Raw genomic sequence first — 19,504 nt, forward strand, 5'->3', positions numbered from 1 at the left:
TAGTAAAAACCTTCTAGAATCCACATACGACTTAAGAATCTCCAATTTTTCAGTCTTGACCATCTCAAATTTTAATCAAAATTTAACGTTTCTACTAATTTCAAAACGGAACATTTCCAAAATTCAAATGTTGATCAAAAAAACATTCAAATATTCTTCTACCATTCCCACATGCTATCTGTTGGATTATTTTCTACTTCTGTAAAACAAACTAGTTACGTCTACTGTAAATGTTCCCTTTTGAAAATAAGCGCCTCATTTGTGATTAATTTTTTGGTGAAATTTCACGCCAAAAATGAAGAAAACCAGAATAAAAAAAAAAAACCACGCACACACACACACACACACCTGTGTGTGCTCGATTCTCTACGCTTCGTGGAATCTCATAACAACAAAACGTGCTCTCTCACGCGCATTCGGCTCTCGTCATTTCATGGCAGTAGTAGCTGCAGCAATAACAGGTGACGATATATCTTTCGGAATTTTTTTTTTTTTTTAACCTGCCTACCTGTGTTGAGAAAGTGCGTGGCATTCGGTGTTTGCGTACCGTCAGAGACATACAATGATACTATTAGCTCTCGTCGTCTCTACATTCATGGTATCTATCACATTCGCTACTGACGAAACCCCTGGAATTTATCATCCTTGAGATTTTTACCACCTGTATCAAAACGCTAATATCCAGTATTGCACTGGAGCGGCGTGGATTTTTTACAAGTCTGTTGACATCGTGAGGTTGACCGCACCGAGGTAAGTGATGCTTGTAAATTAACCGTTAATAATAATTAATATTAATAGCTTTAGATTTTATTCATGGTCTAGGTTGAAACCCGCTATGAAGACCGATTATACAGGTCTGAGATAAAAAACGTAAATTTTCTTTAAAATATATAATTAGTGTTTCTTATAGTTTTTTTGGATGCTAGTTCCTGGAAAAATAATTAAAAAATTCCATCACGTTTAGTTTTTGAGATAAAGTGAGAATTAAATTTCAATAGTAATGCATAGGCAGCGTACAAATTAAAACTGCGTCATAAACAAATATAATTAATCATTGTGAAAGATAATTCAGTGATTTTAGAGTGATCTAGGGGCGCTGATTCCAAATCTGGCATTGGTTTTGTCATATTGTCTCTACTTCTAGAGAAAAAAAAGAAAATCAAATTTTTTTCAATGGTAGCAGCATACAAATCACATTGAAACTGTGCGCTATGCATTAAATATGGTAAATCATTGCCAAAGATATTTCATTGATTTGAGGGTGATTTTAATGCCTATGAAGAATGTAAACGTGAAGTATATATTTATGAGGTAATAAAATAAAAATAAAATTCCAAAATATTTTTTTTATAGCCCTGTGCTAACTATATGAGTTCTTCATTTTTAGATGTATTTAAAATTGGAGTATTTGAAAAATTAAGTTTCAATTTTCTGTTTTTTTTTTCAATTCGGAAAATCCACTCATGTGCTTGTCAGGACGCTAAAATTATAGCGTGCTGCAAGCAGGGCAGCCCTTATCAGGGCCCGGTGCGAAAATAATAGCGGGGCCAGAGGCGTCTTAATGAGTAATTTCAAGCCCCCTTGGTCCCGATTCTATATATTCTGTGAGGGGGGGAATCGGACGTCCATAAATTTATACATTATTATAAAATATACAGAAATGCTAAAAAATATCCATACAATATATATATATATATATAAAGGCACAATTAAATGTAAATTAACAAAAAAAAAACAATTAATGTAAATTTGCGAGCTGAAGAAAATTTTAAATTGATGAAAAAAATAATTCCAAAACCAATTAAAATTAGGTCATAATGAAAGAAATTGTCTGAGAACTAATGAAAATTGAGAATCGATGAATTGAAAATTAGAAAAAGTAATTGACACAGATAATTCCAACACCTCTGTAAATTCAGAATAAATGAGAAAAAAAATTTTTTTTTTTGAATTGATGAAATTTTTTCCGAAATAAATGAAAGAAATAATTCCAGGAAAATGATGAAAATTCAGAATTCCAAAAATGAGATGAAAGTTCAGCATTCAAGAATTGATGAAAAAAATTCAGAATTTATTAAAGAAACAATTCCAGAAGTTTTGGAAATTCAGAATTTATGAAAATGCAGAATTTCCCAGAATTATTTCTTTCTAGATCATAATGCAGAATTACGGAGCTACTTCTTTCTAGATCAGTGTTTCCCAAAGTGGGCGATGGAATGGTCCGGGGGACGATAAAAGCTACTGGTTTAACATAGGATCCTATGGAGTTAGAGTATGGGGGGTGATGAGAGAAAAAAATTTCTGAAGAAGAGGCGAGATGGAACAAAAGTTTGGGAAACTGCGTTTTAGATGAGAGGTCTTCAACCTTTTTTCAGTCGCGAGCACTGCTTCTGTTCCTATCATTAATAGAAGAGCACCCTTATGATGAGTTCCACATACGAATGCATGAAATCAGGATCATTTCAATCCTTGAATGCAATTTGTAGAAGGTGTTCAATTGGAACGTTAATCAAGTGCTCGCGAGCACGAAATCGGACAGGAGCATCGAGCACTCTGGATGTTTCAGGGAGCAGCACCGTGGTGCTCGCGAGTTGAAGATGTCTGTTCTAGATGAAAGTGCAGATTTCCAGAATGGATGAAAATTCAGAATTTATGAAAGGAATGATGAAAATCCAGATTTGCTAAATTGATGAAAATTAAGAATTTACGAAAGAAATTATTATTATCGTAAGTGAGGACCCCGTTGCGACCGCACATGCTTCACTCATCGAAAACACTTCACAAACGACTATATCCCAAAATAAATGTCTTGCTCACGCACTGCAAACAATAAAGCGTTAAAGCCTGCTTTGGCCAAGGGGGAATGCTGTAAGTCGAGATATATAAATGGAGTTTTCTTTTACGGGTAATACGACGCTACGAAGCTATTATTAATTAATAAAGTACAATTTTCAGTATACTTTCCCCCTCAGACTTCAAATGGAAAAATACTACAGTAATTATAATGCCGCTATATCTCATTGAAATGTCTAGACATGATCAAATAGTGTCTCTTGAATGAACTTTCAGAACTGATGGCACCAATGGCAATTCCGAAGAGAGGTCAATAACAATAACTCATTATTATCTCTAAAGTCGTGACATAAAATCTGGAGCATATGATGATTTGAAGGCTACGAAAAAAAAAATACTTTCAACACCAACATAGAAATGTTTTTCATATCTCAGATTTCACATTTTCTGCGAAAACGCGTCAAGATCATACTGATATCGATTGTAGCAGATGCATAATGAACATTATTAATTAACAAATTTAATTAGTTACAGAAAGGTATCCAGAAACCAGTCGATAATAACTCGGGGCAGCTGCAGCAGACCACGTGTGTGAATGAGTGCGTGGATGCACCAATAGTATACGATGGATTTTGCATAGTGTTGCGAAATCAGAGTTCGTTCAAACGCACGAAGGTACCAAGGTCACCAACTGCAATTTCCGGAAAATTGAAAGCATTCTCGGCAAAATGGTCGATTCTTTCATTGACTAGCAAGCGTGGTTCCGCCTCTGTGTCTAACAATAAATATCCGGTCAATAGAACTCGTGTACTTTACTAGTAGCTATTAGGGTCAAACACCACCATTGCTGGTCGGCGAGTCATAGGATTCTATTTTATTTTTTTGGGCACGGCATTTTAATCTTTCCGACGGACATTCACACGGGATTCATACTACGTGAAATACAGCACGAAAATAAATAAATACACAACGTCTATATGCAAATGCAGCAACGTTTCGAGCTCGCCGAGAAGAATCGAATACATTCTCCTTGACACTCAAGGCGTACGGACTAATTCTGGCTTATAACGTCATTGAGACCTTGAATCTTTCTCTTAAGCATTGTTACTTTCGTAACAGTCGATTGATGTTACGTGACAGACAATGCAGCTTTTATGGAGGGTAAATTAAACGATTGACATGGTGTCTATCCCTTTCAGACCCTGGCGCTAGAAATGTGTGGGTCGCCTTTTCTAACTGTAGAATTTTTTCTTTTGACTTCAGGGAGTTAAACCCTTACTTGAAGGATTGTGTAAGTTTTGAGTAAGAAATACACTGCTTATGAACTGTGGGGGCTTTGATCAGAGGGCAGCATTTAAAGTTGAAATTTTAGGGCGCTTCTAAGATGGCTTCTAGGAGAAAGTACCTCCGAGAAAAGTGGTATTTATTTGAAAAAATTTAGAAATAAAATTCCAGAAAAAGTTTTATATGAAGATGAATATACCCTGCATCTTGGCAAAAAAAAATTGGAACGAAGTGAATTATATTTCTACACCAAAAAAAAAAAATATATATATATATATAAATAAATAAAAAATAAATTAAAAAATTTAAAATTTAAAAAATAAAAATTTGATGACATTTATGTTTTTAATGCATATTTTGAGTATCAAAAATGTGCAAAAACATTTTGAAAATTTCAAAAAATAAACGCTCGGGCCTGAAAGGGCTATTGGTGAAAGGAAAGATATTGAAGGAATGATTCTTAAATTTAGTTCTAAAAACAATCAGGAAATTTGCATTTATTTGGTAATTAAAGTAGCAAATCATTAACCTAGAGTTTGGAGATGGAAACTTGGTCTCATGTACTGTAAATTTGTCCTTTCTTATTTCGATATAAGATCTGTGTATATTGGTAATTTCAGTGGTAATAACATTATTGATTTGTTAAATTTTGCTATTTTGAACCCGTTCAAAATTTACAATTTTATTTTTGGAATTATGAAATACAGAGAGTTGTGTGAAGATTGATTCCGTTTGTAGCCATTGTTGTACACCAAATCTCTGAGTTTTATATTGCGATGCTGTTTATGACTTTCATTTGTTAACTTAAGATAAAAGATAGGGTAATTTTATTTAACCAGTTGAAACGCAGACACAAAACATTTCGGGGCTAAGCTAGCTTGTGGGACCACAAAAATAATAATCGATACATGTTTGTCTCAGTACAAATAATAACGTTAACACTTATGTTTTATTACAGCTTATATCTCTTTTATTTTAATTGCTTCTAACCATGTAAGGAGATCTCTACGAAATCTGCCTACGACTCTGCTTCAGATATGAGTGTTTAACATATTTCAGTACGCAGATTTTCGGAGATGCAGCAGGTTTTGTCAGATGATTTAAAAGACGTGTATTTATGTCAAAAACGCATTATAAATAATACATTTTAAGAAATTTGTTGCAGTTCTTGTGTTTTTTGCACTTAATAGCACTAATTCAGTAGCGCAACAATAACGCATACATAGGCCTCAAGGGCCTAAATGCCATGCTTTTTCATAGACAAAAAATGTTTGTTTTTTGTTTGTGTTTTATCACTCCTTATCAAAGTTTGTGTCACAAGTTCAGAATCACCCTGTATCAGAACTACTATTAGAGGTGTGCGCCAAGTGCGGTCGCACTGGGTCTGCGCTTTTGGGCCCCCCGCACTCATTCATGGTAATGGAAATGAAAATATATATATATGTAGATATATCAATCAAATAATTTTGTAGTAAGTAAAACAAGGTACTGAGCCCCAACTATGAGCTTATAAAAAATAATATCAGGGAAACCTTTCCATCTCGCAAAGAAAAACTCCACCTAGGAGCCATAACTAAGAAAAGGCAGGCATCCAGGGCGCCCAATTCAACCTTTGTACATCCAAAATCCTAGGGGGAGGGGGAACACAAATATTGATGTTCGTCCTGGGTTTCTAAACGCATTTTTGTTTCAAGGTCTCGAATCAGCATGGGAGCCCAAATTATTGAGAGCTTTCGCCAATTTTGGAATTCATCAATTGTTTAATAATTAATTCTTTAATTCAGAATGAGTTATTTCTTTCATCATTTCTGGAATTTGTTCTTTCATCATTTCTGGAATTTGTTCTTTCATCATTTCTGGAATTTGTTCTTTCATCATTTCTGGAATTTGTTCTTTCATCATTTCTGGAATTTGTTCTTTCATCATTTCTGGAATTTTTTCTTCCATAATTCTGAATTTCCGTCATTTCTAGAAGTTTTTCTTCAATTCTGGAAGTATTTTTTTCATTTATTTCATCAATTAAAATTTTTCATCAGTTTTTGTGTAAATTTAAATTTGATTGATTGTTTACTTATGGAAAAATTTTGAGCATACCTGTATATTCCATAATAATGTATGAATATTATATTGGATGCCAATTTCTTTCCTTCGCAAAATACATAAAATCGGGGCTTTTGGGGGCACCGAAATTATTTCAACACTGGACCCCTCGTCTGAAAAAGGGCGGCGCTGCCCTGTGCGTAAAAGAGATCTATCATAATCCATCACACAGTTATACATTTTACTTCACCATAGAGAAACTTTGATTATCTTGATGAGCTTTCAAACATTCAGTATGTGTCACAAAACTGAATCCCAATTTTCTCAAACAGTCACGTCATATGCGTCATCCTCTACGTTCATTAATAATACAATACACACAGATTTCTGGTCCGCTTCACATGAGTCAATTAGCGGTTTTCATCATTAGTTGGAGAAAAGGGAGGGCAAGTCACCCTATAAAACCTCAAGCTGAATCGAAACCCTGTCATTTGAGTCGTCGTCGGAGGGAACAACCATGGTAATAAGAGCTCTCGAAAAACCCTCAACTTCATCAAAGAAAAGAAACCGTACGCAATGCATCATCCCCCGTACGCTTTCTCTGGAGCAGAACTGAATTGACGAAGCCCTGGGTAATTATAGCTTGGATGTGGGAACTTCTATTGGGTACCTTTTTAAAAAAGAGCAGAACCATTCTTCCATAAGTCATCGGGTAGATCCACTGGAAAAAAAAGGACTTTTTAAGTAACATGGCGCGCCTCTCTCGCTTCTTCTTTTATTTTATATATTCGTTTTTTATTCTTTTCTTCACTTAACTGTGTTTTTGCGGGTCTATCATTAAAAAAAACCGCTGTTTTTGTTCCTTTCTTATCTATTTTGCGTCCGTGTCTAATTTCTTTCTTGTCTAGCTCTTTATGTATTTTATTCTGTAAGAATATTTGGGAATCTTTATTAGTAATTTAATTGGCAAGCATTGAAATGCAGTCAATTCGCGATAAGTCGAACTCCGATAACTCTGATATCTGTTTGAGCTAAGTTTTCACTCAGCTCCATAATTTTTCCCGTATTTTAGTGTTAGAATTTTCCCTTAACTCGTAGCTTTTTCCCTATAAGTCGAAGTTTTTGGGTATGAGAGAAATTTGAAAAATAGCATTTAGCAATATATTATACATAATAGCTTTTAGGAATACAGTTCAGCATTTCGGAATACAGTTTAGCATTTAGGAACGCAGTTTAGCATTCAGCAATACAGTTTAGCATTTAGAAACATAATTTTGCATTTAGCAATAAAATCAAGAATTAAATATGATGAAAGTAGAGAACAATTTTTTTTCGAATTTCTTCATCCCCAGTAGTTTGACATGTTTAACGAATACGATATATATTAGTAAAGTTTTTGTCCACCGCTGCACATTCCACTTATTGAGAGTTGACTGTATCCAGAGGAGAAAAACTTTGAGGGGGTTATATTAAGCAAATGAGGTACCCTCTGAATGCTACTGAATGTATTACTGTACATGTGATAAAAAATATTTTTATTGTCAGTATTTAAAAAAAAAAAAACTGCTTGAGAATCTCGCGCGATAGAAGTGAAACTTCTAGGTTGTTAAATGTTAAATCAGCAAATATCTTCTGAACTAGTTTGTCTGCGCTTGCTGAAATGAGATATAAAAACTTTTGATTCCTGGTATCGCATCATTTACAGGTTAAACGGGCGTTTAATGTCCTTGGAACTTGAAAGAAAGCGTTGCACTTTCTGTGATGATTTTTCTTTCCCCTCACAAAGGAAAGCGTTGCATTTTCTGTGTGATGGTTTCCTCTTCAATCGCAAAATTTCACTCTTATGTCACTAAAGAAGTTTCGTTTCAAAAATATAGGATGTTGCACTTCGGGGAACACACAATGTATTTATATGATTTACACATATTTGAATAGTATAAAAATGGCATTTATTGTTTGCCAACTTACTTGTCTATCGTTGTTGAAGAATGCACAGCAATATGTTTCCTCCACACACGGTATTTCCCTCCAAAATTCCAGGGTTAAAAAGTGTCATTCTTGCTTGGCTTGACAAGAAATGGGAGACGTGCATGTTTGAGTAATTCTGCTGGCGATTGTAGAAACTTCATGCCCGGTTCACAAGTAAAAATCAAACACAGTGATACGTCGGATAACGAAAATGATTCGTTCCGGAATCACGTTCGTTAGCCAAAACGTCGTAAGCCGAAACGTGATTCCCCATAGGTTTCTATGTGAAATCGTTTGATTCGTTCCATTTTCTGCTCAAAATTTAAAGATAAGTTTTTTAAAACACCGAGAAACTGACGGGCTAAAAACTAAAGGCTAAAATGAATAACTTCAGAAATGAATAAATGAGAATCTACCGGAAGATGAGAAATATTGAAGATTTTTTTTATTTGACATCAATGTTCCCTACACACACAATCCAATCGAGTTCGTAGGTTCCCCAAATATTTGTGATTTGGTCAGCTCATTTCTTTGTCTAATACATGCAGATGGGAAAAAAACCCGCCAAGAATGTCTAGATTGTTCAGCTTGACTCTCAGAGTCTTGCACTGAAAGAAAGAGCGCTGTGAAAACATGACCTCCCCTTTTTTCTAATGCATTTTCTATTAGCCGAATCTTTCATTTTGCATGAGATGATTCAGCAACTTCCAGAAAGAGAAGTGGCAGGAGTTAAACGAGCTCGAGTGAGACTAATTCTGATGACGATTGGCGCCAAAATTCAGCTCACGACGCTGCTGCTTTATGTTAGCACGTGCAGCATTCGTATCAACGAAAATGTCTGTCAGCCGAATCCGCATTCGTTAGCCGAGGCAGAAAAATCACAAAAAAAGTTCGTCTTTGTTAGCCGAGATATCACTGTATTTAAGAGTTGCTTCGAAGCGTCGATGCCGATACCATATAAAATGCCTTTACTTGAAAAATATAAGGAAACCACGTGTTGCTTTTGAGAGCAACGCGGCGAAATAAAGGGTTAAAGAATGCAACAAGACGTTGAAAACACATTTTGGAAGAAAATACCATTTTTTATTTAAAGCCCCATTTCTTTTGATTTTCAGGCTTTGTTTTGTTTATGTGACGCTCAAAACGGAAATTACGCCACTTTTGTTTTAATGCAGATTAAGTAGCATTTTTTTACAATTTTTATAACCTGACAGATCAAAAAATGAAAATTCGCTAATAATGAGATGTCCGTTACAATGACAATCTTCCTTGTGATTATGAACTGTCGTTATAATGGACTTTTACTGTGTACAGCTGCACCTCCCATAACGGACACTATTTTACTATCCATTATATAAAAAAGGACTCCATTAAAAAGGAATTAAAAATTTTCGGTCCCACGAGTGTCCGTTATCGAGAGGTTTTACTGCAGCATGATTTCAGACAAGGCAAATGAAAGGGTAACGGCAATATTCTACGCACCGAAACACAATGTCCGACAGCATTTAAAAGATCACTGAAAGTTTATCACTCAACAAGGCAAATCAGGCTTTACATTTAATGTAGTGAATTTGATGAATTTGTATTTTTTATATCAAAACTGCATCCCCCCGTACGAGTTCATCACGTGATCACATGGCCTTCCATTTCATTTTTGATACACGTTTTGATTTCGAGTGCTAGTTTTGAATTTATACAATGATTTTTTTAAATGACATTTCTTTTCATACACAAAACTGTGATTTGCACCGCTTCTCACCGATGGTCACGTGACTGCATGGCCTTCAGTTTTGATTTTACTCTAGATTTTTTTCATTTTTCGTTGAAATCTGTCATTAGCCTTACGATGTTTTGAAGCATGATTTTTAGTCATCACTCTTTGTCACTCCTAACTATAATTTTATGTTGCATTTCCACTGCTTTCACTTTTCCACGATCACTTTTTTTAAATGTATTTGTTAGTTTCGAAATTGCAGTGCAATCAGCACTTTTGAGTCTCTCTCGGATGTCCATAGAAACGGAGGTCCTGACGCATTCTACGTCAAAAAATAATACAAATATCTAGACTGTAGAGTGGATGTCGGAAGATACTTTCCTACAAATTTAACATGGCGCCCGAAGTTACAACTTTTTTTCTAAATAAATTTTTGAGCAAATGGGAAATAAATTTAAGACTTCACCTCTATTCTTCGAACCGTTTTTCGTTTTTTCTCCTTCAACTCTGAATTATTTTCTGAATTTTCAAAATTCTCTGTATTATGTACTAGAATTGGACTGTTGGGAAGCGAAAAATGCACTTACCTGGATTTTGACAGAATTAAGTCAACGAGGGATAACTCACATAAGGAGTTTTATGGGAGCCAAAAATGGAATGTGTTATAATGCAGTGTCGCTCAACCTTTTTTAGCTCATGGCTCCCTTTGTGGATGGTCACATACTTTCTCCCCACCCCGTCATCCAGGAGGGAGACTCTTTCTGCAGAGAGTCCCACAATCGCTCGACGTTTTTCAAAATGAAATAGCAGGAAAAAACGGTGACAGATATTAACGTCATTCTTGCGGAATGTAAATGTGCGAAGTCAGGAATTTCAGATATATACGCCATTCTTGTTGCAAGGGGATGTATAGTTATTGAAAAAAAATCACTGAACTTTTTATGCGGATAACCAGTTCCAAAAGCCCAATTGAAAAGTAGTTGTCATGTCTCTCCTGATGCCAACAAAAAAAAATTCACGTTTCTAAGTGCAATATTCACCGAGATGTTGAAATTTGAAAGACGGAGGAAAGTTGGGAAAGTACACAGAAAAACTAAAATGGACAACGTTTCTTTCACAACTTTTCCCCGATTTTTTAATTCAAACATCTCAGCGAATATTGCCATTAGAAACGTGAATTTTTTTGTTGGCATCAAGAGAGACAGGGCAACAACTCTCTAATTGTGTTTTTGGGATCGCGGTGTCCATATAAAAAGTTAATTTTATTTTAATAGATATACATCTCCTTGTGCGACATGAATGACATATTTGAAATTCCTGACTTCGCTCATTTACATTCCGCAAGAATGACTTTAATATCTGCCACCGTTTTCCTGCTATTCCATTTCGAGAAACGTCAATCGGGACACTCTGTGGGACACACTGTACTTAATGAATTGAATTCAACTGAAACTAAATTGATAATATATATATATAAACAAAACTTTTTTAAGTAAAAAAATTTATAGCTGGACCCCTGGGCCATGTGGTTGATGACACCAAACACGATGTCATCAACCACGTGTGTTGTTCAAGGGAGTAGTCTGCGCTACAAAAGACTTTTTACCACTGGAGAAGGGGCTATCCAGTCGATAACGCTTATAACGTTTTTAGTTACGATTTCTTGAAAAACGGTATAAGCGGGAAATGTATATAAGAATTATAAGAAATAGTTTTAATACCGACCATACTTTTTTTTTTACGTCGTTTTTAATTTTATTAACAAACATTACGAAACATAGAGATTTAATAAGAAGCAACTATTTGTTGCTGATTCTAAAGGGGGAAAAAGCCCAATGTGAATTTTATGAACATTGTAAGCGGGAATAGCAAAAAATTTAAACGTTGTATTCGGGAAAAGTTGACGTTATCAATATAGGGAAAAAGTGTAACGAAAATTATTCGTACCAGGCGGGAAAACGTTCTAAGCGGGATCGACTGTATTAGCCCCGAAACAGCCTTAATTTTTGTATCTTGAGTTATAATCGTTGGCTTTCATCTTTCTATATATAATTTATTCGTGTTCTCTTTGTTCGTGTATATTTTCAACTTTCTTCTATTGATTTCCCAGAAATTCACCGGATGAAGCTTCAAAACTCGATTCAAGAACCATTTCGGTTTCAATAGAAATAATTTATGATTGCTCGAAAACACGACGACAGGCTTCTATTCAAAACGCTTTCTCCATTCAGCAATAACTTTGAAAAATTGTATAAAAAAACTTTACCGTCTCTATCATTTTTTATGCATAATCGCTCATATACAAATTACCGTCGCATTCCAAAATATCTGGTATCATACCTAACTCCATGTTTTTTGATTACCTGGCGTCTGATGGATCCGTTAAAGTAGACGCGTCATTTTCTCTCTCGACCATAGTCTAGACATCAGTTCTACCAAGTAGATAAGGTTATAGGTCAGTACACACAGTTAGCATACATTTTTCTCCCATCCAAGTTGTGTTATTGCTAGTTTTCTCCCGTTTTGCCTAAAAGCAGATATGAAGGTGGTGATTGCATCGTTACTAAGAATTTTGAAAGTAACGTCGAGAGGAAAGAGCAATTTGAAATGAGCCATAAGAAAATGCATAAAGACGATAATTCTAAAAAAAACTGCTCCAGACTTACACGGCCTTTCGTTCTATATAGTGAAACCTCCCCTTAACGGACACTCCCCGTTAGCGGACACTTTTTTGATCCCCGGTCCCGTGGAATAGCGCTTTAATATATTTCACTCCCCGTTAAGCGGACAGTAAAATCAAGTAAACTCAATTTTTTTTCCAAACTCTAATTCGTGAATTTTCGTTCCTCTTGTTCATCGAAAATTTATCATATTTAACCGTGATTATGTATTGGTAAATATAATAATTCGTTAATTAATTACTTGATTAACTGAACTATGGTCCATCTATGGTCCAGGATGCTTATTCCGAATGGTAATGTTGGTTTTGTTTGCACATGTTGGTATGTGTGAAGAAAGCCAACATTACAAAACTGATAATGTTGTTATGAAAATGTTTTCATCTTCTTCACACTTATTTTAATTTAATTCAATTTTTATTGCAAAATATGTATAGTGCATGAATCATGTACGGGTCAAAATAATTAAATTTATGTTTTATAAATAAGTTTAATGAAGAGAAGTATGCCTCTAGGACCAAAGGTTCGCTAGTAAAATGAGGCAAGGGGAATTATCATTTATGAATCCCCCGTATACATGACTGAAGCATTCAAAATGTTAGAAGATTCACTGGCGGCACTGATTTAGCTTTTATCTGCAAAAGTGATTCATACTTCATACATGCGTTTATTAAAATTCATAAAATTGAGTATTCGTCATCATGTTTCGAGTATTTTTCGCTCCAAAAAAAAAACCCAATAAATTCTGTCAATAAAATATATTTAGCCAGTGGTTCCTAAATAGCGGGTTAATGAACTAATGGTGGTATTTAACCCTCACAGTGGCAATCTCGAGATATCTCGTCAAACTGATCTGCTTTATTTCGGTCACCACAAAATATCTCGGGTTCTTAACTTTCACTTTCACACCGTAGCGTCACCGTTGGTTTGTTCATGCCAGCGGTTGACGCCAACGTGGCGTCACGGTCAATGCGTTTTGTTATTGCACAATAAAATGCTAGTGGTAGGGATAGAGCTGTTATTTCCAATGTGGAATACGGATCTGGAAAATTTTAAAAACCGCTTAAAGGGTTAAATCATGTCGGTGAATGCCACCCTAAAGGGAGTCGCGAAAGATTTTCCAAAATAAAATTTTAATAAGACATTTTCATCTTATCCAGTTCATTCAAAAATATGTAAAACCTAAGAACATCTTAACTCTTAAAACTCAGCTACATAATATCCATGTTCGTACTCAGAAGTCATAAGTAAATCACACACCACTGATCAATTAGAAACGATGTCTCACGCTTTACTGCTTATTTGTGAAGCAAAACTGAAATCTCCAGAAGGTTCTCTAACAGCCGCTCTCTTCAATCCACAAACCCCCAAGAAACATGTTAATAAAACTGTGATAACAAATGGCAATGCAGTCGCTGTTTTATTTCGAATTAAGTTCTAAATGGAAAAGGTCGCTTACAAAAACTTTCTGAAGTGCAAGGGGGCCCCCACTTTCGACTAAGTTAGCTTAACTGCATTAAGCTGTCTCAGTCGTTCTTAACCCGGGGTGCGAGATGGGAAAAAAACATGTTGATTGATTATTCAGGAAAATTGAAATGATTAAAATTGAAAATTTTTCTATTCTTCAAGAAATATGAATCATATACCAGCATTTCGACACCTCGTTTCTTTAGCTTTCGCTTGCGGAAAATGTGTCACGTAAAATTTGCGTTGCAAAAGTTACTTTTTTGATAACAGCCCATCGTACTTCTCTTTCGATTAAAATACCAATACTGCACCATTGAAATCCAAAATATTTCACGGTTTGTTTACATTTGTAACTCGTGTAAAATGTAACACGAGACAATAACATATATATATATATATATATATATTTATTTTTTAGAAGAAGCCAAAATTAAACATTAATCGTAGCCAAAACGGTATTAAATAATAAGTAACATAGAGTTTATAGACATTAAGTAATGGATAATTGACGCAATTAATTCCAAAAAAAACTAAATTTCTAGCAGATAGAAAATGCGTTATTCAAAGAAGTGCGGGATGGCAAAAAAGTTAAGAACCACTGAGCTATCTAAACGATTTGGGGGGAATCAAGATTACCAATGCATATTAATAACCATTTCCTCAATATGTCAAGATTACAGAATACTATACTGCTGTCTCGTGTAACAACGTAAGACATAAATCACACTCGCCAACCAACTTCTTTGCGGTTTCACGTCGATGTACGCATATAGTCAGTACCTTTTTTTTTCCACGGCGAGTAACAATGAAATTGAGAGTCTTTATTTTGACCATGAAAGTATTCAAAAGATTTCTGGAAATTCCAGTCCATTGCAGACTATGATGCATGTGTTTCGTCATAGCTCATGAATGAATGTTACGGGACAATAACATTGTATGCTAACAAGTTCATGAAGTTTCTCTTCATCGTGATTTCATCTCTTTCATTTCATGGAGAAAAATGAAAACGTATCTCTGATTATTCAGCAACTTAAAGTAAGGGAGTGAATCAGTTCAATATCTAGGACGCGGTTCACACTGAAGCGATGCTACAGTAACATCGGCACGGATTGGTTAAAAACCCCTGAATTTCAGGTTTTTTTAACCAATTCGTGTCGATCTTGTGGATCGTATCGTTGTATTATCGGTCCAGTTTGAACCCAGCCTGAGACTGGATAGCGATTTCCAAACTAAAGCCAGGGCCACACTCATTTCCAGCCTGGCCCAATAGTCATTCGCAAATATTTGTCTCCCCCCCCCCCTTCCCCCCCGCGCTGAATAAAGCACCAGTGGCATAGGTTGACTACACACTGGCCCAATGTTTCTAGCGGATACAGTCAAACCTCGTTAATGGTTCACTCTGGAGGAAAGCAAATCCCATTGATGCACTCATGCACATAACACCAACTTTTCGTTATTCAAATGAGTTTAGTCTTGGAAATTATTAATTTAAGTTAATTACATTAATTTGTATTTTATATATATATATATAGTTACTTTATTTCCCCTTCCATCTCACAAGATCGTGGAATTTCACGAAAACCCAAGGTAGGGTTATTTTGACTACAGCAGACTTTCTATAAAAAATTTTGTGTTAAAAAATACCCCCGTTAATAATAAAAAATGGTTCAACCCATCAAAATACAGGGTAGTTTATAATGAAAGTTCCGTACTCTCTCTTCCAAATACAGCCAAAAAGTTTTACGATATCTTAATGAAACCATGGGAGAGAGATTTATGCAATAAAAATAGTTCAATTTTAAGTGGCGATTTTTATTAAATTTTCCTTTTTTCCCATGGTTCATATAGCCTATACACCAAGTTTCGATGGAATACCTCCATCAGAACGGGCGCTGCATAGGCAAGAGTAGTGCCAGTATACTGTCGGAGTATATTGACGGCGCCCGAGTGGAGCAGTGGTAAGATGTTCGTCTTCCACTATGAAGGATTGCCGCCAAGATTCATGGGTTCGAATCCAGCCAAAAGAACATCAGGAAAAGTTCTTTACCTATCGAGCCCCTAGGGCGATAACCTTCATTTACCACCCAACTTCACTAGTTGGAAATTGCGATATATGACTGGAGTTGATGAAGTAATATACTGAGACGGGCGCTGCATATAGGTCTGAGCCGTGTCAGTATACTCAGACCTATGTAACGCCCGTTTTGGAGGACGTATTCCATTGAAACTTTGTATATACGCTACATGGACCGTGGAAAAAAAAAGCGTCACTTATTCACCTGGTGGTCATAGATTATAATCACCCTATATATTCGGGAAAAAATAAAAATTACATTTATTCGAGATCAGAGTAATTATTTAAAATTACAATTGAAAGAAATCATCCGCGTTTATTAAAAACACAAGGAGTAAAAACTAATTTTTCGATGATTTCGAATTAATACGCTTTTTTGCAATTATTTCTTAATGATGAAAAGCAAAACTGCAATATCTACCGGAACATTATCGATGAAAATGGCGTAACAGTATAATTTGCGTGAATGCCTAATTCACTATTTTCGAGAGAAAAAAAAAATTAAGAGTAGTCTTTAAAATTCTGAGAAAACAAAATTTTGAAAGGAAAGAATACCAAGAAATTTTTTTGATAAAAAAAATATTTAAGGTGGTCAACTTTGGACTCGAATTGCCCATACTTGCTGGACCCTCTTAATACGCGTGTCCACTTGGGTATGGCGTCCCAGGCACCTAGTATTCATGAGACTAAAATTGAAAAAAAAGTTTAATTTTATTTCAACGTAAAAAGATTCTAAATCATCGGTGACCGGCAATTAAAATTTACAAAGGACGATGCATGAAAGAACATGAAAATTGTGGTCATTGTCTCGCAGGGCTTTTTTTTTAATCTTAGAGCCGGGCCCCCGGATGAAGGCCCCCATCAGCCTCCCTTATGAGAAGAGCGGCATAATCTCTTGAATGGCGAGAAAAAGGCCAATAATCGTTTCGAGGATACGTTGTATGAAGAATTCAGATTTCCATGAAAATTGTTGAAGGCGTACTTTCACACAAATGACCCATTAAGAGGAGTGTTGGGATGCATTATCAGGAGTTTAATACAGTAAAACCACTCTTTTACGGACACCGGTGGGACAAAAAAATTCATCCGTAAAAGAGAGGTGACCGTTAATCAGGGGTTTAAAATGCACACTCTTTTATTATACAAAGGTATTTATAATTTGGCCGTAAAAGAGTGGTGACCGCATCTGAGGGGTGTCCGTTAAGAGGGGTTTTACTGTAACATAATAACACCACAGAGGACAATCGGAATATTAAAAAGTGACCTGTGACGCGTTTTTTGGTTGATCCGGTAAAACCAGGTTTGACTATTTGCTTCCAGAACACTCTCCAAGGATACTGTGTTGTGACTTGTCGTTCTTTGACTAATGATGGCCAGATCGGGAAGGAAGGTGGCTCTTTTGACTTGGGGGGGGGGGGGGCTGGAAGGTCCTGGCGTTCTCTTCAACCAGCCCCCAACACTTGACGATCATTGCCAATGGTGGAGTGGCCACACTACTCACCCATGATTAACCCTCGAACGTATTGGGCAAGTCTGGACACGAGTGTGGCTTCGGCTTAACCCCTTTACTCTCAGGCTTTATTTCGCCGGTGTAGTAGAATCAAGATCATTACTGACCTCGCGTCAGTGGAGGGGAGCAGTACCCCTAAGAGAGTGCTATTTGATTTGCATATAACCGACTAATCAGGTTTAATCACCCAGGCATTACTATTAAAGAAACGTACGTCCTGGGAGTCAATTACAGTAAAACCTCTCTCTTTTGCGGTCATCGGGGGGGGGGGGGGGGGACAAAAAAATTCGTCCGTAAAAGAGGAGTGACCGTTAATCAGGGATGTGAAATGTATGATTTTGTTATATAAGGGGAAATTATTTGACCACAAAAGGGGGGGGGGTGACCGTTAAGAGGGGTTTCACAGTAGTTAAGGTCAATCGTGAGCAATTATTGACATTGGTATTTGGAAATAGCCTTCAGCAGTTTATGAGTTATTAAAAATTGAAGAAAATATCAAAAAATTCTCGCAAATTATTTTAAAAATTTACTTTTTTTCCACATTTTTCTTTCTAGCATATGGCAATGGCAAAACTGTATTTCTACCTCGCCCTGGCGGCTGTTAGCTGTTCCTACGGCATGGAGATTGTAAATCCAATTGTCGGGCCCGTGCAAGCTCCAGCGACTTTCAACAAGACTGGATGTCCGAAAAGTTCCGATATCCACCCGTGTGAATGCCTCGAGATACCAAATCCCGGATCTGAAGACGGTACAGGTGTCGACACTCTTGTTTTCTGTAAATCGATCAGGAATCTTCAGGTTCTGCAAAACGCGATGAAAGGAATGGAGGGTCATTTCTTCAACTACATGGTGTTCGACAGTTGCAAATTGCCTCCATTTCCTAACGGATTGTTTTTCAACATCAACATCAAGTGGATGGAATTTCTAAATACCACTATACAGTTTCAAAATAACTTTATGAAATGTGCTGGTAATTGTCTGTGACAAGTTTCGACGGTTTGGCGACAGATACGCATAACGTAATTTCCGCACAAGTGTAATTTGGGGATATTTATGCACATTGCCAAAAAAAAACCTCTATTAATTTTTTTTATATATACCTCTATACTTTTTTACCTCCCTTCCTAAACCGGTTTGGGGCCATTCAAGTATTACGTCAGCATCGAGGGGGGGGGGGGTTTGAAGGTTGTTTACATCATCAACCACCCCTTTTTGAAGATATGAAATATTCTAAGCTGCTGACGAAATTTTGCTGACAGTGGGGGTGGGGGGTCAAAAATGGCTGAAAATCTGCTTACGTAATACTTGAATGGCCCCTTTTTAAAATTTTCCCAATCCGCATTGTAACTGCCACATTGGAAATAAAAGCGCACTTTCACTGCGGAATGCAAAATCAAGGCTCTGGTCAGGGCCGTCTTAAGAGCATCATGGGCCCCCGGGCAAAGTGGTTTTTCCGAGGCCCTACCTGCTAAGTTCTAGTACCACCTATAGCCATTGGATATACTACAAGAAAAGGGTAACGATGGTGCATGCAAAAAAAAAAAAAAATCGGTCTGCTATATCCAATGGCTATAGGCGTCACGAGCTTCGTGCGGAGGCTTTCTTCTATAGGCGGTGTTGATACAGCCCACTTATTACATCAAGCCATTCATGGAAATAAATAAGGCAAGAAGGGCCCCATGTTTTGCGTAGATGTCTCCAGATTCCCCATGTGCGGAAATGTACCGTGCGAATTTGTCTATGCACTGTTTCGACAAAAAACTTTTCGACATCTCATTAGGAATCGATATCGCTTCATGACCATTCATTGTGTCCCCCCCCCCCCTGTAATTTTTACCGCATCCCTCGATTTCCATATTCAGTATCTTCTATGTGATGTCATCGTAAGATGTATATTCCGGTATTTCTATCTTTTGTACTATAGTTGAATGTGTTTCCTGTTTTTCATTAAATGATCATAATCACTGCAACCGTTC

The 19,504-nt window shown here is 36.3% G+C and overlaps 1 protein-coding gene across 1 annotated transcript; it reads left to right on the plus strand.

Annotated features, from left to right (window-relative positions):
• Window positions 1–385: 385 nt before the first annotated feature.
• Window positions 386–19,496, plus strand: LOC149072450 (uncharacterized). The gene is made up of 2 exons (XM_089246743.1): window positions 386–750; window positions 18,084–19,496. The coding sequence occupies exon 2, from the start codon at window positions 18,087–18,089 to the stop codon at window positions 18,510–18,512; it is 426 nt and encodes a 141-aa protein (XP_089102869.1). The 5' UTR covers window positions 386–750; window positions 18,084–18,086; the 3' UTR covers window positions 18,513–19,496.
• Window positions 19,497–19,504: the final 8 nt, after the last annotated feature.

Source organism: Pholcus phalangioides, unplaced genomic scaffold (genome assembly GCF_987345545.1).
Source record: "Pholcus phalangioides strain wild (caught in Gottingen) unplaced genomic scaffold, Ppha-v1.0 ptg000017l_1, whole genome shotgun sequence".
In the NCBI taxonomy this organism is placed as follows: domain Eukaryota; kingdom Metazoa; phylum Arthropoda; class Arachnida; order Araneae; family Pholcidae; genus Pholcus; species Pholcus phalangioides.

Excerpts from the sequence above, each read along its gene's own strand:
- LOC149072450 (XM_089246743.1), top strand. The coding sequence starts at position 18,087 with ATGGCAATGGCAAAACTGTATTTCTACCTCGCCCTGGCGGCTGTTAGC.